At 45.8% G+C, this 27,766-nt stretch overlaps 2 protein-coding genes across 4 annotated transcripts; one reads left to right on the top strand and one right to left on the bottom strand.

The window, feature by feature from the left end:
* Positions 1–265: 265 nt before the first annotated feature.
* Positions 266–10,416, bottom strand: ANKRA2 (ankyrin repeat family A member 2). Of its 3 annotated transcripts, XM_040986173.1 has the most exons (9): positions 10,065–10,416; positions 8,818–9,197; positions 7,966–8,124; positions 4,944–5,009; positions 3,044–3,141; positions 2,422–2,547; positions 1,832–1,898; positions 1,254–1,334; positions 266–794 (listed from the first exon to the last, which is right to left on the bottom strand). In XM_040986173.1, the coding sequence occupies exons 2-9, from the start codon at positions 9,104–9,106 to the stop codon at positions 739–741; spliced, it is 942 nt and encodes a 313-aa protein (XP_040842107.1). In that variant the 5' UTR covers positions 9,107–9,197; positions 10,065–10,416; the 3' UTR covers positions 266–738. The 3 variants fall into 3 exon arrangements, with proteins under 3 accessions (XP_040842107.1, XP_040842106.1, XP_040842108.1); XM_040986172.1 differs by lacking the exon at positions 266–794 and having other exon boundaries at positions 801–1,334; XM_040986174.1 differs by lacking the exons at positions 266–794; positions 10,065–10,416 and having other exon boundaries at positions 801–1,334; positions 8,805–8,906.
* A 166-nt stretch (positions 10,417–10,582) lies between these two features.
* Positions 10,583–27,219, top strand: UTP15 (UTP15 small subunit processome component). Its single transcript, XM_040986171.1, has 13 exons — positions 10,583–10,671; positions 13,111–13,278; positions 14,290–14,382; positions 14,467–14,651; positions 15,547–15,725; positions 18,438–18,563; positions 20,410–20,545; positions 22,175–22,259; positions 24,255–24,404; positions 25,066–25,167; positions 25,260–25,393; positions 25,570–25,628; positions 26,160–27,219. The coding sequence occupies exons 2-13, from the start codon at positions 13,189–13,191 to the stop codon at positions 26,375–26,377; spliced, it is 1,557 nt and encodes a 518-aa protein (XP_040842105.1). The 5' UTR covers positions 10,583–10,671; positions 13,111–13,188; the 3' UTR covers positions 26,378–27,219.
* Positions 27,220–27,766: the final 547 nt, after the last annotated feature.

The raw sequence follows: 27,766 nt of genomic DNA, 5'->3' as shown, positions 1-27,766 counted from the left end.
TTTGCCATCCGGCCCTAGCAGCTGCTGCCACAGGGGGAGGGAACCAGTGGGAGGGAAATCTGTGTCTCTTCCTCTCCCTTTCAAATAATAAATCTTTAAAAACAAAAAACAAAAAAAAGTGTTCTTCTGCTAGAAATGACAATACATCTTGATTTACTCATATTTAATTTATTTTAGTTATATTGTGTAATACAATGAAGTGTCCTAACTGGACAGGTAAACTAAAAATTCTAAAAAAAAAAAAAAATCCAATTCATCTTAATAATCTTACATAATTTAAAAAATTAGCATGTAAACCGACAGAGTACTTACTTAACGTCTTTCTGTAAACAGCCACACTGAGCACTTTTTACTGGGACCATAGCGAGTCCTTCCCCTACAGACACACGGCAAACCCCAGGCAGGCAACGGGTTAGTACAAGAACAAGGGCGGGAGAGTCCCCACAGACCTCAACATCACAGCACTTGCTACAAAGACACATAGCCATCTGTACCATAAAAATGTACATGCCACAAAACATTAATTTAGAATCTTAAATATACAGCATATACATTTATTTAAAAAAAAAAGCATCAACATTAATCTTATTATAAACCAGTGAATTACTCAAAGGAATACTTATTAAAACTACTAGAAATCAGTAAATATTGCAACTGAGGTAAAATGTGTACGTAAACAGAGCTGTCGTGAGGGACCAGGCGGCCGGGGGAGGGCAGACGCCACCCTGCGTGCCCGCGTCACTCCTTGACATTGTGCAGCAGCTTTAGCAGGTGGGCCTCGATAACCTGTTGGACTAGAGCACACGATGCTGAAATGTAAAGACTGCCGAATGCAACTGGCCACCCGCAGGGTTCTCCTAAAGCACAAGCTACTTGCAAACAGCACACACGCTTCCTCCGAGGGCAGCAATAAAAGGCAATAAGGTCAAGAACGCCTTGGTAAGTATCCAGGTATCATGGGTTTCATATTTTTGAAACCGAGCAGAGTCCAGAGCACAGCATTTGACTGTGGGAATATTGGCTCAGTCGGGCACACACGGGTGTGCTTGTCCCACCGTAAGCACTTTTAGCTGATGGGGAGACAGGAAGTGAAGCACCTGCAGGCCTTGCAGGGTTCCTTCTGCGCACGGTTCAGCAGCACGGCAGGTGTGAGAGCGACATGCAGTGCTGTGCGACTCAGCGATGCCGATGAGGTCACCGCCTTCTGCTGCTACAGAATCCACCCCCATGAACCCCGAGGGTTCTGTACTCACCACTTCTATAGCCCAGGGCCACCGCCAAGTCCATAGAATTATAGCCAGAGTCGGTTTCGATTGTTGGGTCAGCTCCATTTTCTGTACCAGAATAGAAGAGAAAACCTTATAAAACAGCAGGCAGATCTTCAGCAGCCTGAAGTGTATTTCAAGCTGAACACACTGCAGAGGACACAGGGCGCACAGAACTCGCTTTGCCGCGTTTGAGGGAAGACACCCCTAACATAAAGGAACCCTGTGCCATGCTGGCCTCACCCACAAGTGACCACAAGTCTGCAGAAGGACACTTATGGGCAGCAAAGACAAGAGAGGATTCCAATAGGAGCGCCAAAATGAAAGCAACAACCACAAAAGATGCAGCTGCGGCTCCAGGGGGACAGACCTGCTGCTCGGGCGACAACCCCAGGGGGACAGACCTGCTGCTCGGGTGACAACCCCAGGGGGACGGACCTGCTGCTCGGGTGACAACCCCAGGGGGACGGACCTGCTGCTCGGGCGGTAACACCAGGGGTCGGTGCCCTGGGGGAGGGCCATGCCCACAGGGGGTACCTTCTCAAACCTGTTTTTTGCTGGCTTACCTAACAGCATCTTGACACATTTCACGTGATTTCCATGTACAGCGTAAAGCAAAGGTGTCCCTCCATTCTGCAAAAGGAAAATGTGAGCAAGATTTAACCCACTCCATGTTGCTGGGAGTGGGTTGTTTTGCTACAAGTTGGGCATGTGAAAGTAATTTTACTCTCCTGCGAGGAGACTAAATCAGAATTAGCAATTGAGTTCTTGACAGTAATTCTTTCTTCTAAGTAATTCATGAACTAATCTTCCAGGTAGTTGACACATTGATCATTTACCCCAAGCCAAACAAATCATAGAATTTATTTCAGTAATTAAAGAGGTAAACTATTCGTGAGTCGTAAAGAGAGAGAGGCAAGGAGCAGGCGGAGTGGGAGAAAGGCCACCCACTAGGTCAATCCCCAGACGCTACAGCGATGGGGACGCGGGCAGAAGCCGGGAGCCAGCACCTTGACACAGGCTCTACCAGGTGGCCGCACGCAGCCACCTGAGTCCTCACCAGAGCTTCCGGGGTCCGTATTCCGAGGAGCCAGAGCCAGGCACTGGGTCCAGGTTCTCCGACACAGTCACTTAGAGCTCGGGGCCATGGACTCACCCAGTCATATTCATTGACGTCGACTCCACAGTCGAGCAGCATTTTGACGATGTCGGTGTAGCCTTTACTGCAGGCCAAGGACAGGGCACTTTCCCGGCCATTTCCCAACAGCTGGGGATCAGCACCCTGCCGTGCAAAGTGGAGACGAAAGACTGTTAACTGAAACAAGGATGCGGTTACACCCGTCAGCAATAATTACAGTTCAACACTGGAGTCAGGTCATGTTCTGAGGTTAAAAAAAAAAAAAAAACAAAAAAACACATCATGGAATCTTTTCTCCAGGGCCACTGCTGTTACCAAGACGGTCTGCCGCCTTCTCTGCTCCCCCTGCATCCATGCTAACTACGCTCCCTCTCTGGTTGGGTCACAGCTCCTCCGGGAAGCCTTCTATAGGGCTGACAGGACTTACACGTCTCTCTGCACATACAATTATTTCTCACTGTGTCAGGCACCATTAGTACTGTCTTCCTAGCAAGGTCCAGATTCCACAAAAATACGCAAAGCATCGAGAACGTTTGGTATCCGCCATCATTACATCTAGCTGCTTGGAGACATGAAAACCACTGAAGACTTAACTACACTTAGCACTAGACAGACACGTTCGCTGAGGCATTTTCCTTACATTCTGAAGTAGAAACTCTACCACAGCTATTTGCCCGTGTGCCGCAGCCCACATCAGAGGGGTAAATCCTTCTTCATCCGTGTGATTGATAACATTTTCTATTTAAAAGAAAAGCAATTTTTGTGATCTAATTTAACAACCACATATTAATATCACTATGAAAATACTGGCATTCCAAAAAGTCGATCTTATTATTCAACGCAGTTCTCTGTGCGATTCTTGCTTGCTGAAGTACTCCTCGCACCGCTGCACTGTGCAGTCTGAGTATTCACCCGTGCCTCGTGCCTCGGCGCAGACACTACCAGGTAAGATGCACGCTCAGTACCAGGGGTCAGCAGGACACTGACCTTGGCCTCCAGAGACCAGTTTCAATTCTGCGCTGTCACTTTCCAACACTTACTCTCTCCAATACAATGAATAATATCTTGCTTGCTCTGATATAGTTAGGAGGATTACAACAAAAAATAGGGCTGTGGGATAGCCCTTAGCATTACATAAATATACATCCTAGGGCTCTCTGCTACTCCACTGCTAACATTCCTGACTTTGAATTTCTCCTATTCTCTTTGAAATGTAATACAGCAACAAGGTGGAGGAATCCACCATGGGGGGAGGGCCCGGGGAGGGGTTGGGGGAATCCCAGAACCTATGAAACAGTGTCACATAATGCAATGCAATTAATAAAATATATATATATATAAAGAATTTCTCCTAATCTTGTGGATGAATATGAGTGAGGACTGCATAGTGTGAAAACAGTAGTATCATGAATTACACCCTGAACCTTACTTGATTTCCTGGAATTAGTCCATTAAGTTCCAAAATTTCTGTTTCCTAGTCAGCGAAGAAAATCTCCATATATTTATAGGCAATCAGAAATACAATGATTATATCTTTCTTAGAAAAGAATGGCGTGATTCAAAACTCCCTGAAGTCCATTAACAATACTGAAACAACTGGTGATTTTTCTGAAAAGCTAAAGTTAAGCTTTATCTTTATCTCATTGCATCAAAACATATTCCACATGAGTCACAGATTGAAATATAAAAATAAACAGAAACCCACAAAAGCTTCAGGATAATGAGTAGATAAAATTTTCTGTTACCTTAAGAGTGGGAAATCTCTTCTAAGCAGAATATAAAACCCAGAAGTTGCAAAGAAAAAAAATTAATTTAGCACTTAAAAATGCTAAACAGTGGTTTGAAAACATCATAAGCAAAGGCAAAGGCAAAATGCACAGAAGGGGCAAAAATGCAGGTGACACAAAAGCCAAGAAGCTGTTTTCCTCAACTTACATGGGGTTCCTATGTATCAATCTACAGAAGATAGTCTGCACTAAAAAATTAAAACAGAGTATTTTAGAAATTAATCTGATAACATCTATAAAAGAAAAATTACTATACCCCTTGACTCAGAAGACTCACGCTATGGGTATACTACAGCGTCCACAATGCTGGCAGCTGATAATCGCAACCACAGGAACGGTTAAAAGAACAAAGAACATAATATACATGTGTGCAATACATTATGACGTTATGGGATTATCAAAGAAACAAATAGACCTTTATGTGCCTATACGGAAAGGTCTCCAAAACATAAAGTGGAAAAAAAAAAGAAGCCTGCAACTTATCCTTTTTCGTTATCCAAAACAGCAACAGAAATGCTTCCTAGAAAAAAACTTTCTGAAGACTTCGGAAATTCAATATTTGCATTTGAAAGGAAAGAATAGGATCTTACAGGAAGTTCCAACTTTTACACTTTATGCTTTTGAACTCTCTGATAGGGTATCTTGCCTGGTGAGATTATACCTTTATGCTTCCCTGTACTAAAATAAAACAATGACACACACAACAAACATCACTGAATGTATTGAAGAAAATACGTAAAAGTAGGCCATTACCTTGCTCAATTCGAGTAGCCAGATAGAGCATCTCTCCCTGAGCTGCCAGCTGGTGAACAGACAAAGCTGAAACAAACCACAGACACTCATGTCTACCTGCAGGTCACATGACCAGCACCCCACGGCTCATGTCCACCTGCAGGATGTGTGATAAGAACCCCATGGCTGGACCCGGCGTGATAGCGTAATGGTTAAGGTCCTTGCCTTGAACGCACTGGAATCCCATGTGGGTGCCAGTTCTAATCCTGGCAGCTCCACTTCCCATCCAGCTCCCTGCTTGTGGCCTGGGGAAGCGTCAAGGATGGCCCAAAGTCTTGGGACCTTGCACTCGTGTGGGAGACCTGGATTAGGTTCCTGGCTCCTGGCTTCAGATCGGTGCAGCATCGGCCATTGCGGCCACTTAGGGAGTGAATCAGCAGACAGAAGATCTTGTTCTCTGTCTCTCCTCCTCTCTGTACATCTGCCTTTCCAATAAAATAAATAAATCTTAAAAAAAAACAAAAACAAAACTCCATGGCTCATGTCTACTTGCAGGACACATGACCAGCGTCCCACGGCTCATGTCCACCTGCAGTACACATGACCAGCACCCCATGGCTCATGTGGGGCAATAACACTCTTTTCCAGAAAAATGCTATCATTTAAAAATTATTCTCAAGGATTTATTTCTTAAAAACAATTATCTAAAAATTAGAGTTACACAGAGAGAGAGGGAGAAGCAGAGAGGTCTTCCATCCAATGGTTCAGTTCCCCAAACAGCCACCAAGGACCAGAGCTGGGCTGGTCCGAAGCCAGGAGCTTCTCCCATGTCTCTTCCATGCGCAAGAGCCCAAGCACTTGGGTTATCCTCTGCTGTCTTCCCAGGAGCATTAGCAGGGAGCTGGACTGAAGTGGAGCAACTGGGACATGAGCGGGTACCAATAAGGGATGTTGGTATCGCAAGCAGTGGATTGGCCTATGTCATGGTGCCAGGCCCAAAAAACATGCTATTATTTTTTTTCAAATTTTTTCTTTTCTTCTTTTCCAGATTTATTCAGTTTTATTGCAAAGTCAGATATACAAAGAGGAGAGACAGAGAGGAAGATCTTCTGTCTGCTGATTCACTCCCCAAGTGGCAATGGTCGGAGCTGAGCCTATCTGAAGTCAGGAGCCAGGAGCCTCTTCTAGGTCTCCCACATGGATGCAGGGTCCCAAGGCTTTGGGCCATCCTTGATTGCTTTCCCAGGCCACAAGCAGGGAGCTGTATAGGGAGCGAGGCTGCCGGGACCAAAACCGGTGTCCATGTGGGATCCTGGAGCATTTAAGGAGAGGACTTTAGCCAGTAAACTACTGTGACAGGTCCAGTGCTATCATTTAAAAGCCTAGCTTAAAGTACATACCAACATTACAAATAACCATTCTATAATGGATAATTCACTGATATATATTTTTCATACATATGTTTCAACTTCTGTAAATTTGTAATCATTATTAATCAAGAAATGGCTTAGCTACTTAATTTTAAGAATGTTACCTGTTTCCAAACTTACAAGGAAGACAGGGTTAAAAGACAGAAACACTACTTTTTGTTCTTATTGTCTGACTCCATTTAAGTTCTAAATATTTTTATTCAACATTTTGTGGCTTTCCTTACTATTAAGTTTCCATGGAAAATTGGCATTGAAAGTAACTTTCATGAGTGTAGGCCTAGCCTTGGCTAATTAGCTGCATATTCCTAGAAAACTGACACAATACTTTTTAAACACGTGGGATGTAAATCATATGATTTCTTTCCTTTTTAAAAAATATTTATTTTATTTATTTGAAAGGCAGTGTTAGAGAGAGGGAGAGATCTTGAATCTGCTGGTTCACTCCCCAAATGTTTGCCAACAGCCAGCCCTCGGTCAGGTCAGGTGGAAGCTGGCAGTTTTCTCCTGGGTCTCCCACATGTGTGCGGGGGGCCCAAGCCCTTGGGCCATCTTGCTGCTGGCTTCCCAGGCACACGAGCAGGGAGCTGAATCAGAAGTGGAGCAGCTGGGACTGGAATCAACACCCATCCGGGATGTTGACAGAAGCTTAACTCATTACGCCACAATGCTGGGGCCTCTAGTTCTTTTCAATTCATTAATTCTGATCAGAATATTTTAGGAAAATCTTTTCATTTCCAAGAAAGGCACTGTGTTGGCAGGGTTCTCCCTTCACAAATGTAAGTACTACTTGGTCACTGACTTCAGTAATAAGACTGGGTAGCCTTAACACACAAAGGAACCGATTAGAAGGCATGGGTAAATTTGTGTAAGCAAAACAAAAGCAGTGCACTAGTGGAGTGGGAGTTGCAGGGAAGGAAAGGGTCTTCCAGCGACAGCAGGTGACTCGGAATGGGGGCGTTACTGTGTTGTAAAGGCAGACTGCGCCAGGCTTCAGAACGGACACACATTCACATTCTTTTCTCAAACACAGTTACTAAGTACAACTGTACAGTTGCTAACCACTTCTTCTCTCATTAACATACCCATATCATATAAATATCTTCTAGTTCAGGTAGAGAAAATTAATCTTGTTTCCTCTACAATGAGGGTACATTGTTTAAACTGTGGATTCAAAGTTTGAAAAAAAATCATGTTTATATATTCATATTATTCAAATGTAATATCATAACAAATCACTGAGATTTAATCACAAAATCGTTTACTGGTGAGTAATCCAGTTTACTAGTAAAACAAGAAACTTCGTACCCCAAGAACACAAAATGTCTTAATTTGCACAAAGTCCAGAAGCACTCAATTGTCTTTATAGTAAAGCTATAACGGTTTTAATATTTCTTTTTTTGTTGGGGGGGGGGGGTTAAATATTTCAATCTTCGTTTTCAACACAGTAACATAAACCACAAAATATTCAAATATACAAAGGTGTATGACAAGTTTAAATTATTAAAATTACTAAGATACCATTTAAGCTGGCAGGAGGGATATGCATTTAATGAAACTACTGTTTAAAAGCCAAACTCTTCCAGCCAGCAGGAGCATCAGCAGCCGGTACTCACAATTCGCCAGCAGAGGTGTGGTGGAGACCTCATTTCCTCGGTGCTTGTTGGTCAGAGTGGTCGACTGCTTTATGGGCGAGAAGTGCTTTGTTGTGGAGGGAGTGTAGACGTGCCTCATTTGGACTCCCGGGGAGGGAGATGCGTGGATATTACACTCAGCTACGGAAAACGAATTTAGACACCACAAAACAGCATTATAATGACAAAATTCGTGATTTAATTCCTACCTATCAAAGGACATTATTTTCATCATAAAGTCTATACTAGCATCATGAAAGCTCCAGAAAGTGAAGAATTAATCTTGAGCAAGATCATCCTAAGAGGTTAGCTTTATCATATAATAGCATGATGCATTAAGACACAATGCAAATCCCATACCTATGAACAACTATAAAAAGCCATCCAACAGTTCACAAATCATCTACCTGATGAAAAGCCACACACAATTTCAACCTTTTTTGCATCAAGATAAGCCTGTCTAATTTCTTTTGTGTAGGAGCTTCCCGAAGCAGCCTTATATTAATACCTTGCTTTTAAAAAGGCCACGGAATTTTCTTTCTCATCTCATAAAATAAAGCAACTTCATCAGAGAATTTGTCATTTAAAAACTTTAAAAATCAACACGCGCTTTAAGATGGACATTACATAAACTTAGTCTTGGTTTCTGTGTGATTCTAGAAAGTCCCAGTACGACTCTACTCAAGCTGAAAATCTCCTGATAGGAAGAGGAAAACAAAAAAAGCCAAGAACAATCACAAAACTCCACGCACCCCCAGTCCCCAATGTGTACCCCCCCCACACATCCAAATAAACAAAAACAAATGCAGATATATTTATACCATAACTTTCAACCTTTAAATAGGACAGATGCCACTTCCAGGTCCGAGTTAACTTGATCTTGAATATTTTTACTATCTTCTTCGTTCAAGGACTTCACAAACCGAGAGCACACGTTCATATCAAACCGGTTTGGCAAAATGAGCTTCATTCCCATGGCCACGCCCTGAGCGGACCCGTCTTCTGCATGCGGGTCCAGTGGGTGTTCCATCTTGATGTCGGGCATGCCCACGAGGCTCTCCGCACTGGGGCACGCTTCCACTATGAGCTGGGCACCAATGTCCAGACTCGCCGATGTAGCCATGTCTGCAACTCCAGGGCCACTAACTAAAACAGCTCTTCATGCCCAGGAGTATCCAATATATTCTCGAAATTCAGATTTTTAGAAGAAAAATCTGAAACAAAAAATTAGAAAAACGCATTCCATCAATTGAGGCAAAAAGTACAAAAAATAATTGTCTTATGCAAGTATTCAAACAGTGCTTTTGCACACCTACAATTGCTCCTGCATATAGCAGAAAGCAGATACATAACACAACTTCCAGTGGCAGGAAAACCTGAGGATAAATTCAAGCCCTGCAGTTCCTCAAGTTGGCCTTGCACTTGGTCCACTGCTAACCTTACAGACCCTTGGCCAAGAGCAAATGGAGCACTAACATTCTCCCGGGCACTGCATAACTGCCAAGTAGATGAAAGATGAAGCTAACAACACAAACACACTTAATTCTAAAACTGTAACCTCTCACTTAAGAGTTCATTTGTGCAACATACTAAGTTACAGTGGCTCCCAGTCTCCCATCCAGGCCGGCTCCCAGCACAAGTCCTAATCCTGAGATTCTCCTTTCAGGTCGAGGCGAGGCTCCGCCCCAGCAACCTGCACACAACACAGCACCAGCAGGTTCATTTTTCGCCCCAGCTTCCGCAGTTCTTCCTCCTCCCTCGCTTCCTAAACCCAGCTGTGCGATCCTGGTTGCCCATGAAGCTTTCTGGGATCCCTTCATCCCTGAGACTTTTGCATTGCAAATGATGGCTTGCAGCCGGAAAGCACCGGGATTTTGAGGAGGAAAAAGGGGGGGAGAAGAGCAGCAGACGGGCCTGGCGGGAGGGGTGGGACCTGAACGCTTATTATCTTAGCATGATTACCGACGGGAGAAGCTAGGCTGACAGGTTAGAATGCTCGACAGCCGGGAACGGGGCGGGGAAAGGACCTGACCCCCAAGAGGATGTAATGAGGATAAACAGCGCGGCGGGGACCCCCTCACCTGTCAGGACACTCGCGCGGGGTTCCGGAGTGTGTTCACCACGGGGGCTCCCCCGGATCCTTCCAGGTGAGCCGAGCAACGTGCTGGGGAAAGGGATGGCCTCCTCACGCGCGGCAGCGACGCCCGGCGCCCCGCAGTCCTGACGGCCCGGCCTTCGCACCGCCGGCGGCCGCGGGTTCGAGGCCGGCTACCGCTGGCTGGGGCCGTGACGTCACTTCCGAGTGCTCCCCGCGCCGGCCGGCTCCACAACGCTCGGCTCTGAGCGCCGCGCGGAGGACCTCCGGGTCACGCGGTACTTCAGCCCGAGACTCAGGATGACCGCGGTCCACGGCCGCCGATCACTAACGCGAGGCCGCCGCCCGTGAGTCGGGGACGCCGTCTCTAACTTCCCGACACCCTCACCGGGGCCCCGCCCACCCGGGCCGCCCTCTGCGTCAGGCGGGCCTGGCGTGCGTCCCGTGAGCATGCGCCGTGACGTCATCCGCGCGCGACGCCCGGGTCGCCGTGTGCGTCCGCGACTCCCGGTGGGTCCGCGTGTAAGTTGCGCGGAACCGTCCGGGCCGGGAGCTGGCGGACGCCGGAGGGTTGTCTTCGAGGCCGAGCGGAGGTGGGTGATGGCGCCTCGGCTGCGGGAAGCCCGGAGGCACGGCGGGGTGCTGCGTTAGTGGTTCCCGGCGCCCCCCGGACCCTCGCCCCGGTCGTGCTGCGCGGGCGTCTCGGGCGCAGGGTGGAATGTCGCGTGTCTTTGCTGGGCCGGTTCTCTGGGTTTCGAATGTTCCCTCCCCGTAAGCGATGGAACCGTTGCTCTGTTCCACCTCGGGTGTAGTTTTCGGAACGCTCCTCAGGTGGAATTAAGAATCTCGACCCGCACTTGCGGTGCCGCTGTCGGTCCCCACGGGGGCGGGGGGCGTCTGCTGCCTCGTTGAGTCGCAGGGTTGCTTGCGATCGCGCTCCCCCCTCGCCTCTAGTTTACTGTGTAATCTGCAACTTCTGCTCCTGCATCTCATTTCTCCCATGTAAAGTCTTCAGGTGTCTCTCACAGATCCGCCTGCACTGTGCCAACAGAGAGAGGCTGGGATGGAGGGGCGGACACCTGACCCACGGATGGCTTCTGTGTTTCCAGGGAGCCCAGGAGGGTTTTGGAATTCCAGGATGAGTAGCATCCATGAAGTCGTTTACCTGTTAACATTGACTCTGTTACAGTCAGGCCTGGGAAGGTGCCCTGATTGAGTTACATGTCTGTTCAAAGTTTTATCCTATTCTGTCGCTGATTTAGAGTTTGATTTTAGACATCGTTAGTCCTGTTTTCTGTCTTTTTTTTTTCTAAGATTTTAAAGTCAGAGCTACAGAGAGAAGGAGAGACAGAGAAATCTTCCATTTGCTGGTTTACTTCCTAAATGGCTGTGTGGTGTTAGAGTCCGGGCTAAAGCCCCCAGGACGTCAAGGTGCAAGCTAGACAACCCCCAAAGAATGACAAAGAGTCTCACTGGTAATGCAAACAGCAAACGGAGTTTATTGCGCCAGCATGCTGGGGTCAAACGGCACTTGGGGCACGCAGCCAGCCAAGCAGGGCAGTCGGACCCCTAACAGCCCCAGACAGAAGCTTATATAGGCCCTTTGGGGCTGGGAAATACATCAAAAGTAACAACTTTAGACATGTTCATTTTTATGGCCTTCAGGCACAGGCAGCCTGTTCTGTTCCCATACCCATTATCTGTGGCTCATCCCATTCTCACGCCCTTATCTTCCTCCTGTTCCTGGGACCAGAGAAGAATTGTGCCCTTGCCCCCCTGCACCTGGGTTCACAAAGTTGCAGGACAGCAAAGAACGGATTTATCACTAAAGCGGAATCCTCCCAAAGTCCAGGCCCCTTCTGGCCTAGCAAAGTAGCACTTTTCTCTACACAAAGGAACCTCATCACACTGCCCAACAATAGCATTTTACCCACACTCTAACATTCCCTCCCCCCCCTTTTTGTTTTACACTGAGGAATCTTTCTCAGTGCGGGGTAGCTGTTGAAACTGCTGTTAGAGGATTAGCAAGTACACCTGCAGAAATTAGGTGTGGAGTGCTGAAGCCGGGAGCCAGGAACTGCCCCCAGCTTGCCCACGTGGATGGCAAAGATCCAAGTTCTTGGGCCGTCTTTGTCTGCCTTCCCAGGTGCATTAGCGGGAGCTGGAGAGGAAGCAGAGTAGCCGGGATGGGGTGCCAGCTTCAAAAGCAGCAGCTTAATACCCTGCCACGAAATGCTGACTCCTGAAACTCAGTATCCGGCGTACACATTAGAATATTCACTTTGCTTTCCTCTTGTGTTTTTAGGCTTTTGATGAATCAAGCCCCTGAACTATATTCATGATAAAATGCTATCTTATTAAGCTTAGCTTCAGGACACTTTGTATTTGCAACCTTACCTTTATGTTTTCTGCTGTCAAAAATGTGGACAGTAGGGGCACACGTTGTGGTGCAGTGGGTTAAACTGCAGCAAACACCTGCATCCCTTGGCTGAGCGCCTGGGGTCCAGCCCCTGTCCCCACCCCTGCCTGGCACTGTACCTGGGACACAGTGGACGAAGGCGCAGGTTCTTGGGTTCCTGCCACTGAAATGGGAGTTCCGACTCCTGGCTTTAGCCTGGCCCTGCTCTAGCAAAGGAGAGATAGTTGTTGCCGGCTCCCACTCTGTGTCCCTGTTTGCGTTCTGCCTTCCAAATGGTAGATAAATACAAATATCCATAAAGAGTGAACGCTGATGCAATATACTTCTCTCTAGCTTCTGGAAAGTGGAGCCAGATCTATCTGCAGGTGTCTAGGGGAGAGGACAGGTGTGAGCAGCGTGTGGTGTCACCCAGTAGGTGATGCAGGCTGGAGCCCTTCCTAGGATTCTTCGTGCTGCCAGGTGTAGATGGTCTCGCCTGGGTTACAGTGAAATGGTCTATGGGTCATTAATGTCTAAACTTCCACACAGACTGGAAGGAAAGCTTGTGGCAAATGGTAACTGTGAAAGTTTATGAATAGATACGGTGTTGACGTGGCATGTTCTTTTTTTTCAGACTAAGACAGTCACTGTAATCCTTTCCCTCATCAGTTCCAAGCTGTTCACATAAACAACAGTGCCATTCTGTGAAATCATGGCTGGCTATAAGCCTGTCGCCATTCAGAGCTATCCTGTACTCGGAGAAAAGGTCACTCAGGACACCGTGTACTGGAACAACTATAAGGTGAGTGTGGCAGTGGCAGCAGGGTTGTGTTTCTGCCGTTTTCTCAGCATAGTCTATACTTGTGCTGACACAACCAGTAATTAAGAGTCATCTGTCAGCCTACAGGAGGGACAGATCATTTAATTCCTATTTTTTTTTTCTTGGAATTTTGTTAATAAAGTTGCAATTATTTTATCAGCTTAACCACGTGAGTATTTAACAGAACAGATGATTAAAAAATGCCAAGTGAATTACATTTTAGGATAGGAATCTCACGCGAGAGGACATATTCAGGCCTTTGTTAATGGAAGGAAGAGGCAGTGTGGAACTAGTTCTGTAGCCTCTAAAAAGGCTTATAAGAATGGTTTTTTTTTTAAAAGAATGAATAACTAAATTGAAAAATGGAAAACGCTTAGGAATGGCAGGTTTGTGAAAAAAAGGAAACATAGATGACCAATAAATATATTAAAGAGCCTCAAGTTCCCTCACAAATAAAGAATCCCAAGACAGTGATTCATGTGCTGTTTTTCAACTATGCTGATGGCATCCCTGAGACATTTCATCCTCCTGGCCTGAGCAGGGCAGTTGCTGCAGGCTCGTGGAGGCTGACTTACAGTGTCTGTCAAGATTTTTAAGAGGCACATGCCTTTCTGTTTTGTGCTGTTGTTAACAGCTTGGAACATATTCAGTGGATGTACTTCGCAAAATTTCTAAGATGTATGCATGCAAATGTTCGTTGAAGTGTTATTTCTAGTACAGAACCTTGAGGGGGAAAAAACCACGTGTTCATCAGTAGGTGGACAACGTTTGTCGTGAAGGGCGTCTTGCTTGTATGAAGTTGGCTCAGTGTGCTTCTGTAACTGTTGTGAAATTTGTCTTGCTGGCAACAGGGTTAGCCCTGCACGGGGGATAGGGCTGTTTTGCTTTCCTTGTGTTTTTCTGTTCAATACCACTTCATTAATATTACTCAGAACAAAAGGGAATGGTCAGGAAGAATCGATATAACTTATTAACTTTTTTTTTTCCATGAAGACCCCTGTTCAGATTAAGGAATTTGGTGCCGTGTCGAAAGTAGACTTTTCTCCGCAGCCGCCTTATAACTATGCTGTCACAGCTTCCTCAAGAGTAAGTTCAACGCTACATCTCTGCTTTTGTGTTCTCGCTACCAGTCTTGAGGCATGTGCTGAAATACTGTTTTGTATCTTGTAGATTCACATTTATGGCCGATACTCGCAAGAACCCGTGAAAACCTTTTCCCGATTTAAAGACACAGCCTACTGTGCAACTTTTCGGCAGGATGGTAGACTGCTCGTGGCTGGCAGTGAGGACGGTGGGGTGCAGCTTTTTGATATCAGTGGAAGGGCTCCCCTCAGGCAGTTTGAAGGCCACTCAAAGTAAGAGAGGGTTGGGTTTTCATATGCACTTGCTCGCTTTGTTGTAGGCTCTTGCTTGGGCTTAGAATAAAAATGTGAATGCCGCTCTGTGCGGGCTGTGCACCATGAGACACTTTTGGCTCCTGGTTGTCCTAAGGTGGAGTTTCTCACTTGAGTTCATGGGACACGTGAGTTTGCTAGGGTTAGACGTGCAGTTTGGGAGATGTGCCGGGGGAGTCGCGTGCCACAGGAGCTTGGCTGAGGCTGGGGTCACAAACTTCCCCGGGCGGCACTCAGCTGTTACCAAGTGCTCTGTCAGAGGCCTGCACTATCTGTCGCAGAGACTACGGTGTGGAGGTCAAGCTAAAAGGTAGATTTCCTTTTTTCTTTCTTTTTTTTTAAGATTTATTTAATTTATTAATTTTAATTGTAAAATCAGATTTACAGAGAGAAGTAGATATAAAGAGAAAGATCTTCCATCCATTGGTAGCCACAATGGCCGGAGCTGTGTCGATCTGAAGCCAGGAGCCCAAAGCCTCTTCTGGGTCTCCTACGCACGTGCTGTGGGATCCCAAGGCTTTGGGCCATCCTCTGCTGCTTTTCCAGGCCACAAGCAGGGAGCTGGATGGGAAGAGGGGCTACCCAGAAACAAAATGGCGCCCATATGGGATCCTGACATGTTCAAGGCAAGGATTTTAGACACTAGGCCACAGGGCCAGACCTGATAGTAGATTCTTTAATTGGCTTAGAGGAAACAACCATTTAAAAGATTTTTCTTTCATGATTTCTCTTGAGGAATATTCCTGGATGCTGAGCTACTTTCTAGTTACCCAGGGAAGAGGAACATTTTATGTTAGATGGCTTCAGAGCTGTAACCTGGTCTTGCTTCTCAACGTGTTGATCCTTGATCTTGCAGAGCTGTTCACACGGTAGATTTCACGGCTGACAAGTACCGTGTGATGTCTGGAGCAGACGACTGTACGGTTAAATTGTGGGACATTCCGAACGCCCAGGAAATCTTGACATTCAGAGAACATTCTGATTATGTGCGGTGTGGCTGCGCCAGCAAGCTGAACCCAGATCTCTTTGTAACAGGTTGGTGCCCTCTCCCTCTGGAAGCAGATGGCCTTCCAAGGATGCACTGAGATACTGCTCTGGGTCTCTCAGGGACAAGGGTTTGCAGTTGTTTTTATAAAGGAATAGGTCTGATTCATTTTCCATACCTTTTTTTTTTTTTTTTCAACTTCTGATTTTGGCAGTGACTCTTGGCTGCCAGGCATGTTTGGAAGTGGCAGGCGGTCTTGAGGGCTCACCGGGCATGAGGCCTATAGCTCCCACAGCAGCACTTCTGGCAGCTGGGGCAGGGCAGCCGCACCGCCTGTGTGGGATCCCCAAGTTGTGTGACAGTGACAGGGCAGCTAGACCACCTGTGCGGGGTCCCTAAGGCATGTGACAGTGAGAGGGCAGCCACACCGCCTGTGCAGTGTCCCTAAGGTGTGTGACAGTGAGAGGGCAGCTAGACCGCCTGTGCGGGTTCCCCAAGTTGTGTGACAGTGACAGTTGTCTTGAAGAAGCAGGCTGTCTTCTGGGATAAAATTTAGTGAATTTTTTTGTCTGTTTCTTTGCTTTACAAAGATTTATTTCTTTTACTTGAAAGAGCTATAGGGAGAGTGAGAAATTTTCTACCTGCTGGTACACTCCCCAAATGTCTGCAACAGCCAGAAGGAGCTGACCTGAAGCCAGGAGCCTCTGTGTCTCCCATCCGGGTTTCAGGGGCCCGAGGGCTTAGGCTGTCTTCTGCTCTCCCAGGCCATCTGTGGGGAGCTGGATTAGCAGTTGGACAGCCTGGATTCCAGCTGGCAGCCATAGAGAATGGCAGTGCTGCACATGCAGGATTAGCCTACCAGCCTCCACTACAGGCCCAAGTGTATTGCTTTTTCAGAAACTGGATGGAGAAAGTTTGGGGTACTCTGTCTTCATGAATATATATGTACTTGTCTTAAAAATTCCATCAAAGAGTTTTCTGTTGGGAATGCAATTTTTTTAAAAGATTTATTTTTATTGGAAAGGCAGATTTAAAAAACAAGATTGATTTTTTTAATTGAAAAGTCAGATTTACAGTGAAAGAAAGATCTTTCATCAGCTGGTTCAGTCCATGAATGTCCACAATGGCTGGAGCTGAACCAACCTGAAGCCAGGAGCCAGAAACATCTGGGTCTCCCACACAGTTTCAGGGTCCCAAAGACTTTGGGCCATCCTATTTTGCTTTCCCAGGCCAGGGGCAGAGAGCTGGAAGAGAAATGGAGCAGCCAGGATATGAACTGCAGCCCATATGGGATCCTGGCACATTTCAGGCGAGGACTTTATCCACTAGGCTCGGGAAGGCAGATTTAGGGACTGAAGGAGAGACAAAGATCTTCCATCCTCTGGTTCATTCTCCAAGTGGCCTCAATGCCCAGAGCTTAGTCAATCCAAAGCCAGAAGCCAGAAGCTTCTTCGGGTCTCTCATGTTGTGCAGGGTCCCAAGGCTTTGGGCCATCTTTAGCTGCCTTCCCAGGCCACAAACGGGATTGGATGGGAAGTGGAGCAGCTGGGACGTGAACCAGCGGCCATATGGCATCCTGGTACTTGAAGGGGGAGGATTAGTCAGTTGATCAATGGCACATCTACCGGTTCACTCTGCAGATCCCTGCAGTGGTTGGGGCTGGGTGCTGGGTCTCCCACGTGGGTCATGGGGGCCCAAGCACTTGGGTTGCCTTCTGCTGTTTTCCCAAACACTTAGCTGGGAGTTGGATTGGAAGTGGAGTGGCCTTGACACACACTGGTGCTTGTGTGGGACGCAGGGAGTGACCATTTAGCTTCTGCAGCTGCAGTAACACCCTGTGCACAGCAGCCAACAGGTGGCATCCACCGAGGTGACTTTGAGCAGTTAATGTCATATATATATATGAATCTGTATGCATATACACATAAATACATGAACTGAAATGGTATTCACTACAGACAGGGATGAAGTTCTGCTATTTGCAAATAGGGGACACTATTTTGAGTGAAAAACTCATAAAATGCCACATGTTCTCCCCTGTGTGTGGAGCTAAAATTTCTTTCAAAAGGCAAATAAAAACCAAAAATGAAAGAAATGCTGTGTGTATCAATACTGCTTCAAATACAGTTTTGTGAAATTTTGTTTTATGCCTTTGTCAAACCAGTGATTAATAATATACTACCGTGGAGCTTGAATGATCTGTGTTTACTTTGGAATTCACTGTATATGGGTGACACAGTCTTTTTTTCCATTCAATTATTATGACTGTTGCCTATATTCCTACTAATCTGGGTCTTGTTGCTTTTTTGCTTGTTAAACTTCATAGTTGGTGAAGCATTAAACCTTTTTTCCTGTAATTGTAAACTGTGTTATCTCAAAAACTAAACAAGAGAAGGGGAAGGGAGGGAGAAAGGAATAGCATTATCCTAGAATTGTATCTGTGAATTATATTGAATCTAATGCCCATGGGAGGGCTGTGCGGCTGGCTGAACGCCTTGGCCGCTGGCACCAACTTGGGCCATGTGGATGGAGTTCCAGGCTCCCGGACTTGGCCTGACCCAGCCCTCTCCGTTTGCAGAGTGAATCAGCTGATGAAGGATCTTATTGTGTCTCATTCTTGACTCTCTCCCACTCTGCCTTTCAAACGCATAAACAAGTCTTGTTCTTCTTTAATAGAATGTTTATCTAGGCACACTTAAGCATGTGTGACTTTCGTTGTTTTAAGCAGTGAAGCTCGTGTTATGCCACACTTGTTGTTTCAGGGTCCTACGATCACACTGTGAAGGTGTTTGATGCCCGGAGCAGTGGGAGTGTGCTCTCTGTGGAGCACGGGCAGCCCGTGGAGAGTGTGCTGCTCTTCCCTTCGGGCGGACTCCTCATATCTGCAGGTATGTATGTGTGTATATATATATGTATTTTAATCATTTTCAGCAGTATTATTGGTCTTAAATCATGTAATTCCTTTTCAGTTACTCTTTGTAACATCTTGGTGTTTGCTTGAATTGCATGTGCAGTATATAAACAACTGATAAATGGGACAGCGAAACATTTATTGGGTATCTCACCTGAGCCAGACACTGCACAGTGATACTGTCTCTAATACCCTTGGCAGTCCTGTGGGATGGGTGTCTGAGTTTACAAACAAGGAAGTAAGTTTTGACTAGGTGTCCAAGGTGAAGTGCGAGTGGAGGAAGGGAAACCCCAAACCTGACGTCAGGGTCTGCATTACATCCGTGGCCCTGTGCCTTGGTCTTTGACCCTGGACATGACTGCACCTCCTGTTACTGCTGCCGGAGGCTCTGGGACAGCTCCTGAAAACAGCTTCTTTCAGATCAAGACTCAGGCTTCTCTGGCCTCTGACTTGCTTGATTGCGAAGGGCTGAATGGGGAGGTCAAGGGAAGGCTGGATACATTTTCCCTCAGGTTGGAACTAGGACTATTTTGGTGATTGGCTCTGTTGAGTATAGTGCATTTTCATATTTGTAACGTGGTCATGTGATTTCTCATGTGTCAGTCAGAAAAATTGTGCTGCCGCCCCAGGCAGGTGTAGGTGGTGTGTGTTTCCGTGCTTGCCCTTGTTTTTTCTGTTTACCCTGCACTGTAGAGTGTTCTCCAGCACCTGTTTGATTAAAATTAAGTTGATAATGTCAGGTCCATCTATTTCTTTCCCGTTACTTTGAGACATGGAAATCAGGCTGAGTGGGACAGAACCTGTTCGCTGAATGCCCACTGTGCCACCGGCTGTTGGGTGGTCCTAGGCGATTCCTTACTGTCCAGATGTTGGAATGGAGAGGGCTGACCAGAGTCTTGGCTCCCTGGGGAGGTGCCAGCTGGGAGCCGCTTCTCCACCTGCCCTCCCGTGAGGGCAGGTGAGAACTTGGCCCTTGTACCCTCACTGGGTTGTCACTGCTGGATCTCTGCTTGTCTTTGGAAATCACTGGATTACATCACCTCATCACCCCTTGAGAAGTGAAATTATGGGAAAATGTGCAGCTTTGTTGGGGTTCACAAAATGCTTACAAAACGAATGTCTACATGAATCATTTCCATGGCTATATAGAAGGTTTTTTTAAATGATTTTATTATAATTTTCCTAAAATGAAATATTTTTATTTACACTTTTTAAAAAAAAAGATTATTTTTTGTTTATTTGTAAAAGTTACAGATTGTGTGTATGAGAGAGAGAGGGAGGGAGGGAGGGAGAGAGAGAGAGAGAGAGAGTTAGTTTTCCATTGGCTGGTTCACTTCCCAGCTAACCTTGATTGGCCAGGACTAGGCCAGGCTAAAGCCAGAAGCCTGAAGCCAGGAACCAGGAGCTTCCTCTGGGTCTCCCGTGTGAGCAGGCACTCAAGCAGTTGGACCATCCTTTGCTGTTTTCCCAAAAGCAGTTTGAGGGAGCTGGATCTGAACTGGAGTAACCAGCACTCAGATGGGTGTCAGTATGGGATGGCATCACTACAGACGGTGGCTTCACCTTCAGTGCCACAGTGCCAGCCCTCTGTGACACTTTGTAACTTTGTCAGGCACATCTGTGCACTTTACCCAATGTGAAGATAAGAACTATGGTAATTACGAGTGACGGAGTGGACTTAAACCAGGCAATCTAGCCTGGTCGACCTTCCTTGGCCTCCGTGCTGTGGAGTGCCCTGTGAGGGATCCATTTTAGATTTTAACAATTTTGAGAAATTGGCTGAAAGTGAGCTAATAATTTGCCTTTTTTGTTTTGTTTTGTAGGAGGCCGGTACGTTAAAGTCTGGGACATATTAAAAGGAGGACAGTTATTGGTGTCCTTGAAAAATCACCACAAGACAGTGACGTGTTTGTGTCTGAGCAGCAACGGGCAGAGGCTGCTCTCTGGCTCGCTGGATCGGTGAGAGCTTCACTTCTCTTTCTTCATCGTTACTGTTGCAGGCGCTTACTGCGTGAGAAAGTGACTTTTTTAAGATTTATTTTATTTTTATTACAAAGTCAGATACACAGAGAGGAGGAGAAGAGTAAGATGTTCCATCCACTGATCCCAAGTGGCCGTAGCTGAGCCAGTCCAAAACCAGGAGCCTCTTCCGGGTCTCCCACGTGGGTGCAGGGCACCAAGGCTTTGGGCCGTCCTCGACTGCTTTCCCGGGCCACAGGCAGGGAGCTGGGTTGGAAGTGGGGTGTCAGAATTAGAACCAGCGCTGATATGGGCTGCCGGCGCATGCAAGGCCAGGACTTCAGCTGCTCTTTTTCCCCTTGATGTAACTCATTGCTTTAAGCAAGGATATTGAACTATGTAAACACTGATTTATTTTTAAAGCTGATTTATTTTTAAAGCTGTTCTAAATTTCTTCCATTGTTGTATGTTAATTTTGAAATTTTTATTCTGAGTACAAGTACACTATTTTATGTTTAAAATTTAAAACCTCATGGAAGTATTTTGTCGACATTAATGTGAACCAACTGTTAGTATTTAAAATAGACATTTCATGTTTTATTAGTTAATATTCTAGAATAGTGCTGTCCAGTAGAAATAAAATCCTAAGTGACTCAGTAGCCACATTTTAAAAAGGTAAAAAAACAAGTCTCTAGATAAAATTAATTCCGGCTGTGTGTTTGTGTAGCCCAGTATGTCATGTAAAAATCATGTATAATGTATAAAATGCACTTCAACATGTAATCAATGTAAAAATCTTGATAAATCAGAAGTATCTAAAGCAAGTCCACAGTGTTTTATAATTACTCCTTCAGTTTTAGAAGTAGAATAGATTCGTCTCCTTTTTCTCTCTAGCCATGCTTAGTGCTTAGTAGCCACATCCAGCAAGAACTACAGCACACTTTTAGGAGTTACTTGTATTTATTTATTGGTCATTTTATTTTAATTTTTTCGCTGCTGGGAAAAACTGGTTTTAGCATATTTATTAGTATAAATGTTTAAAAGGTAGAAAACATAATTTAAAAAACCTTTTTTAAGAAAGTATAGTTTGTCACAATTTGTTTTGTGAATATGTACACACCCTCTGAGATAGTGTAACTTTGTATTTTGGACTTGATTTTTAGCCATGTCCCTAGGAAGCCAAGTGTCACTGGCTCTGTTTACGGTGGTTGTCAGACTGGAGAGGTTTTGAGTTTTGTCCCAGCTTGGGAGCGTGGTGCTGCCGTAGCAGAGGCTCAGGGAGCTGGCCGGGCACTCAGGAGCAGCTGCCTGTGTGCGGTGGGGAGTGACACGGCCCGGGGACCTCCCACGAGCGTCTCTTCCTCTCGTTTTCCATCTCGAAGTGGCAGTGCCTCATGGTCTGTCCTTTGCCTCCTTTACAGAGCGCCACTCAGTCTAAAAGAAACCCGAGAAGGAAATGCTGAAATTCAGTCCATTTTTAAGGGATTCAGTGATGAAGTCGTTTGAAATTAACATTAGTAATCATTTTCAATAATGTATAAATTTTAAAAATTAGTTTTCAGAAAATGGGAACTTTGCATTTTACCGTTGTTTCTGAGATGATCTGTGCAAAGCGCTTTTTTTTTTCAGGAAGGTGAAAGTGTACAGCACAACCTCCTACCAGGTCGTCCACAGCTTCGACTACGCAGCTTCCATTCTGAGTATTGCGCTGTCAGTAAGTACTGCAGCTCGCCACGCTGTCGCCGCAGGCATTTTGGGGTTTCTTTGGGATTGAAGTAAGCCACAGCAGCTGTTTTAGACGGTTGCTAAAATACATGATTTGTCTTCATGACCTCTCATGAATTCTGATCTGGGAACCCACTTAGTGTAGCACTTGAAGCTGTGCCATGCTGTAAGCCTTGCTGACAGGAAGGCCTGGGCCCTGGCGGGACATACATGTTCTCCAACCTGGGACTGCACGTTACGGAACTCCGGGCAGGCAAAAATACAAGGCAGGATGTGCCTTTTACGATTTATTTTTATTAATAAAATCTGATTCATAGAGATAAGGAGAGACAGAAAGAAAGATCTTCATCTGCTGGTTCATTCCCCAAATGGCCACAACCGCTGGAGCTGAGCCAGTCAGGAGCTGGGAACCTCCTCCAAGTCTCCCACATGGGTACAGGGTCCCGAGGCTTTGGGCCGTACTTTACTGCTTTCCCAGGGCACAGGCAGGGAGCTGGATGGTAAGTGGGCCGCCAGGACACAGATCAGTGCCCACATAGGATCCTGGAATTTGCAAGGAAAGGATCAGCCGACTAAGCCATCGTGCCAGGCCCGAAATAGCTGTTTCCTGTTTGAGTTCTTTCTGTTGAGTTTTGTGAGGAGCCACATGTGACAGGGGGGTCTTTTAATACTTTACATAGAAATCTGAATAGAAAGAGGCGAAGCTAATTTAAAAATGTTTTCTTGAATAAGATTGGAGAAATGTTACTGTGTAATTCTTTTTTTCTTTTTAATAGATTGATTTATTTATTTTGTTTGAAAGGCTGAGTGACAGAGAAAAAGACGGGAAGGGCCAACAGAGTGAGATCTTGCATTCACTGGGCCATGCCCTAGGGGCTGGACATGGGCTAGTCCTAAAGCAGTCAGAAGCCATGAAGGTGTGTGAGCCCAGCTAGTTGGGCCCTTTGCCACTGCTTTCCCAGGTGCAGTGGCAGGGAGCTGGAGAGGAAGTGGAGCAACCGGGACTTGACCCCATTTAAGGATATGCCAATATAAGGATGTCAGCGCTGCAGGTAGAGGATTAGGCTACCACATCCTGTACTGCGCCACGGCCCGCCCTCAGTTCTTTTAAAGATTATATTCGGGGTTAACACAATGGCTCAGTTGGCTAATCCTCTGCCTCAAGTGCTAGCATCCCATATAGATGCGTGTTCACATCCCAGCTGCTGCACTTGTCCTCCAGTTCCCTGCTTGTGTTCTGGGAAAGCAGTAGAGGACGGCCCAAAGCCTTGGGACCCTGCACCCGTGTGGGAGATTTGGAGGGTGCTCCTGACTCCTGGCTTCGGATCGGCTCAGCTCTGGCCGTTGCGGCCACTTGGGGAGTGACCCAGCATATGGAAAGATCTCTGTTTGCCTCTTTTCTCTGTAAAATCTTCCTTTCCAATAAAAAGAAATTAATCTTTTAAAAAAGAAGTAAGTAAAAGGCTGTTAATTTGAAAGTCAGAGTGAGCTCCCATGTGCTGCAGTGGCCGTGGCTGAGCAGGCTGAAGCCGAGCGGCAGTGTAAGCAGGAAGATAGATGAGAAGTGGGGCACCTGCACTCAGCTTGGTGCCCGTTCGGGATGCTGGTATCCTGGGCTGTGGCTTTCTGCACTCGACCACAACGTCAGGCCCTCAGGCCTTTCTCCAGTATATGTGGAAACAGGAAAATTATCTTCAAACTTCCAAGATTCCGTTATCTGTGCATTTTACACACTTTGCCAGTGATGTTTTGTAAGAATTAAAATTCTGTGAACACAACGGAACGCTAGAAGGAAAACTGATTTCGCTCCAGCGTTTTGTGTAGATCATTGTTCAGCATATTCTGCATGTCTGGATGGAACTCTTGGTGCAGGAGAAGATAAGCAGGAAGCATTAATTTAACATTCATTACAGATGAATGCTGTTGACAACTGAAGGCACTGTAATGCTTGAGTTAGAAATGTACTAACTGATTTTTCTCACAGCACGAAGATGAGACGGTAGTTGTGGGAATGACTAATGGGATTCTGAGTGTGAAACATCGAAAGTCTGAGGCCAAGAAGGAGTCTCCTCACAAAGGAAGGCGGCCTGCGCACCGGACCTTCGTGAAAGGGAAGAGCTACATGAAGCAGCGGGTACCTTGGCTTCTCTCCTACTTTCCTCAGGGGAGCCAGCTCCATCCCTGCACGTGCCCGACAAGGACACTCGGCATTTAAGCTCATTTTGTTTTTCTTTTCATCAGAGTTGTGTGTGGATTGCTAGGCTGGGGAGAGCATGATGAATTCTGGGACATAGGATTGGCTTCATTGAATCATAATTCAGTGTGAAGTTCTCTTCTGCATCTGTGCCAGCGCCTTTCCTGTCCTCTCCGATCTAATCTCAAGAACCCTGGACAGCAGAGCCAGTCGGGTCCCGGGAAACAGGAAGATGCTAAGGGGCTGTGCTTGGTCCAGAACGCCTTCCTGTGTCCAGAGTTGACGTGCTGAGAGCTCGGGGTCTTTGAGCTATTGTTTTATTTCCCTTTCTACTAAAAGAGACAGAAATAAAACAATGAAAGAGGCTGAAAAGGGAGTCATTTTTTTTCCCAGAATCAAGGCAGTTCTGTGTGTTGTACGTTAAAATTGAACAGAACGAAGCCATTGGGATGTGGCAGATTCTTCCAGCTAACCTCCATTGTGGGCGTGCGGAAGTTATTTATGATTTGGTTTAGGGGAGCGTTGAGCTCAGCAAACGCTGCCTCATTCTGAAAGTTGCCTGGCCGTGACCATCTTTCCCTGTGCTCTGCTCTTCGTCCAGGATGACGTTGCCATCCACAGGCCAGCCAAGAAGTACCTAGAATTGTATGATAGGGATCTGAAGCATTTCCGGATCTCCAAGGCCCTCGATCGAGTCCTTGAGGTGAGGGAGGGGCATTGTCCAGATGCTGTGTGTGGCTGTGACCTGGGACTGGAGTGAGTCTGTCCTGCTGATGCTGACTCTGCACCTTCTAGCCGGAGTGTACCCTCAAGACACCCGAGGTCACGGTCTCCATCATCAAGGAGCTCAGTCGGAGAGGAGTGCTCGCAAATGCCCTCGCCGGCCGCGATGAGAAAGAAATCACTCGTGTTCTTAACTTTTTGATAAGGTGTGTTCAGTGTTTGTGAAATGCTTGTATTTTTTGTGTCCAAAATCCTTCCTTCTCACCGAATGAGGGATCTTTATTGCCATATCTTCTTTCAAAGCGCTGATGGAACAGTTCAGTCTATCTTAAGGAATCTCTCCAGTTTGTCATCTTCGTTTAATACAACTTTTGCTCTGTAGGAATCTGCCTCAGCCAAGATTTGCTCCTGTTTTGATCAATGCTGCGGAATTAATTATTGGTAAGTAGCTGATAAAACTTAAAGTAAAAATGGGAGTCAGTTTGAAGTAGCATGTGCCTAACCAGTACTCCAGGAATGTTTATGGTGAAAATAATAATATAAATTAAAAGGTGAAGTTTTTTATTGGAGCCAGTTCCATTCCTGCGCATACCTACGAATATATATAAATAATATGTATTTATGTATATATAATATAAATAAATCATTGCAGTTTAAAATTGAATAAATTGCTTATAGTGGTCTAAATTTCAGCTGATGCGACTAAGGTTAATTTTCAAGATTTTTCATAAGCATCTGTAATGGCCATCGCGGCTGTTTAGTGGGAAAGTGACAATAAGGCTGTTGTTACTCCATCCTGGAGTTCGATTAACCTTGATTGTTGTGATCCCTGTAAATCATGAATTATCCCTCTGAAGTAAGTAGGTTTTCAATGTCTTCTATTTAGCGTCCTTATGCCTTTTTTCCTAATGATTGTTTTTTACTTGCTGTATAGCAGGATGTCTCTAGTTAACACAATCTCTCTCTCTTTAGATATATATCTGCCTGTGATTGGTCAATCACCTGTGGTTGATAAAAAATTTATGCTACTGCAAGGACTTGTAGAAAAAGAGATTGATTACCAAAGAGAACTGCTCGAAACCTTGGGAATGATGGACATGCTGTTTGCTACCATGGCAAGGAAAGACAGCACTCCTGTGTTGGACCATTCATCAGATGGATTTTTAGATAACAAGAAGACAGAATCATAGTACCTGCTTACTAAGGACTGTAAGAACCCCAACACTGGAATAGATTTGACTCTTGTTAAATATTGGCGAACTGTGCGATACATTTTAAAAAACTATTTACAGAAGCAGTTTTATGGAGGAGACTGGAGTAATTATGATTGGGCAGAAAGCACCTGTTTTAAGCCAAGATGCTTCCCTCTAGCGATTTAAGTTATTTTAGGACATCTTTGCTAGAAGTCGTCCGTTGTCACGGTCACCCGTCTTCCCTGGCTGCGCTGATGCAGGTTTTCACACAGCAGAGTTCTGTGTCAGCAGGCATTCACGTGGGAGTCCCAGTACAAACCCTCTTTGAATAAAGTTCCAGTCGGGCATCCTGCCGCAGGATTGGAGCCTTGCTTTTCACTTCGGTCCCAGAAAACACCACCGCAATACAAACGGCAGCCGCAAGACTGTGCGCGCATCGTGTGCGTTGATGTCCAGGGCTCAGGCACGTTGCTCATCCTCTCCTGAAGCAGCTGCTGCGCTTCAGCGGACAGGGGCAGTAAAGCACACCTGTTCAGGTGCAGCATCTTGGTGGTCGGTGATGACCGGCCCTCCCGGATGTGAACTCCAAGTGCAATGAGATGGATTTGGTAGCTAAAAGATGACAGCTGAAACTCGTGCCTTCCTTCCCAGGTTTCTCTTTCTTTAATCTTGACGCTCCTGAGCAGAATATGATCTACAAGTAAACTCATATTGGACCACGTTTTTTTTTTTTATCTCTCGTCTTCATTATATAACTTTTCTAGCGAGGTTTTGCTTTGTTTCAGGGCAATGATAGCATTTATCTTTCCTCTGTCAATAAATAGTGTTTCAGTCTCTTACACGTGCTGTTTTTATCTTGTAGCTGTGTAACCTGAAAAGTATTCTCTCTGGTGTCTGTATTTATATTTGTCTTATTCTCAGTCATCTCCATTTCACAACCTCAGACTAGGGCAGCCTGCTTTGAAAACATCATTGTGTTTTGAAAGTTCCATGTAAATCACACTTTTTGTAAAGATATTCTTTCTCTCTTCTTGACATTCTGAGATGTCTCGGTCCCTGAGGGGTAGTCTGCTAAGCACACTCAGCATCGCTGCCTCTCCTGCCCTCCCCAGCCCCGTGCCACCTGGTTCAGAACCTGTAGGAACGCCGATGTCTCGGGCAGGATTCAGTCTCCAAGGAAGATTTTCTTATGCAAATCTTTTCTCACAATCTCAGTCCCGCAAAGTGGTTTGGTTTTTGTTTTGTTTTTTAGTAGAAAAAGTAGGCTACTTTCGTGTCTCCCTGAGGGCATGGACGCCAAAGTAAAGCTTAGCTTCCCTTGTGTGAGTCAGCTGAAGCAGTCACAGCACAGTAGCTTGCAGGGAACCAGCAGTGTCCTTGGTGATG

Source organism: Ochotona curzoniae, unplaced genomic scaffold (assembly GCF_017591425.1).
Source record: "Ochotona curzoniae isolate NIBS_2020 unplaced genomic scaffold, NIBS_Ocur_1.0 contig_4501, whole genome shotgun sequence".
Lineage (NCBI taxonomy): Eukaryota > Metazoa > Chordata > Mammalia > Lagomorpha > Ochotonidae > Ochotona > Ochotona curzoniae.
Note: the sequence above shows the minus strand (reverse complement) of the source record. Positions and strands in the feature narration are given on the sequence as shown.

Coding starts and splice junctions, on each gene's coding strand:
- ANKRA2 (XM_040986172.1), bottom strand. CDS start 9,106: ATGGCTACATCGGCGAGTCTGGACATTGGTGCCCAGCTCATAGTGGAA. Junction 3,142..4,943: donor GGCTACTCGAATTGAGCAAG/GTAATGGCCTAC, acceptor TCTTTTAAATAG/AAAATGTTATCAATCACACG. Junction 2,548..3,043: donor TAGAGTTTCTACTTCAGAAT/GTAAGGAAAATG, acceptor TTTGCACGGCAG/GGTGCTGATCCCCAGCTGTT.
- UTP15 (XM_040986171.1), top strand. CDS start 13,189: ATGGCTGGCTATAAGCCTGTCGCCATTCAGAGCTATCCTGTACTCGGA. Junction 13,279..14,289: donor TGTACTGGAACAACTATAAG/GTGAGTGTGGCA, acceptor TTTTCCATGAAG/ACCCCTGTTCAGATTAAGGA. Junction 25,629..26,159: donor TGCTGCGGAATTAATTATTG/GTAAGTAGCTGA, acceptor CTCTCTCTTTAG/ATATATATCTGCCTGTGATT.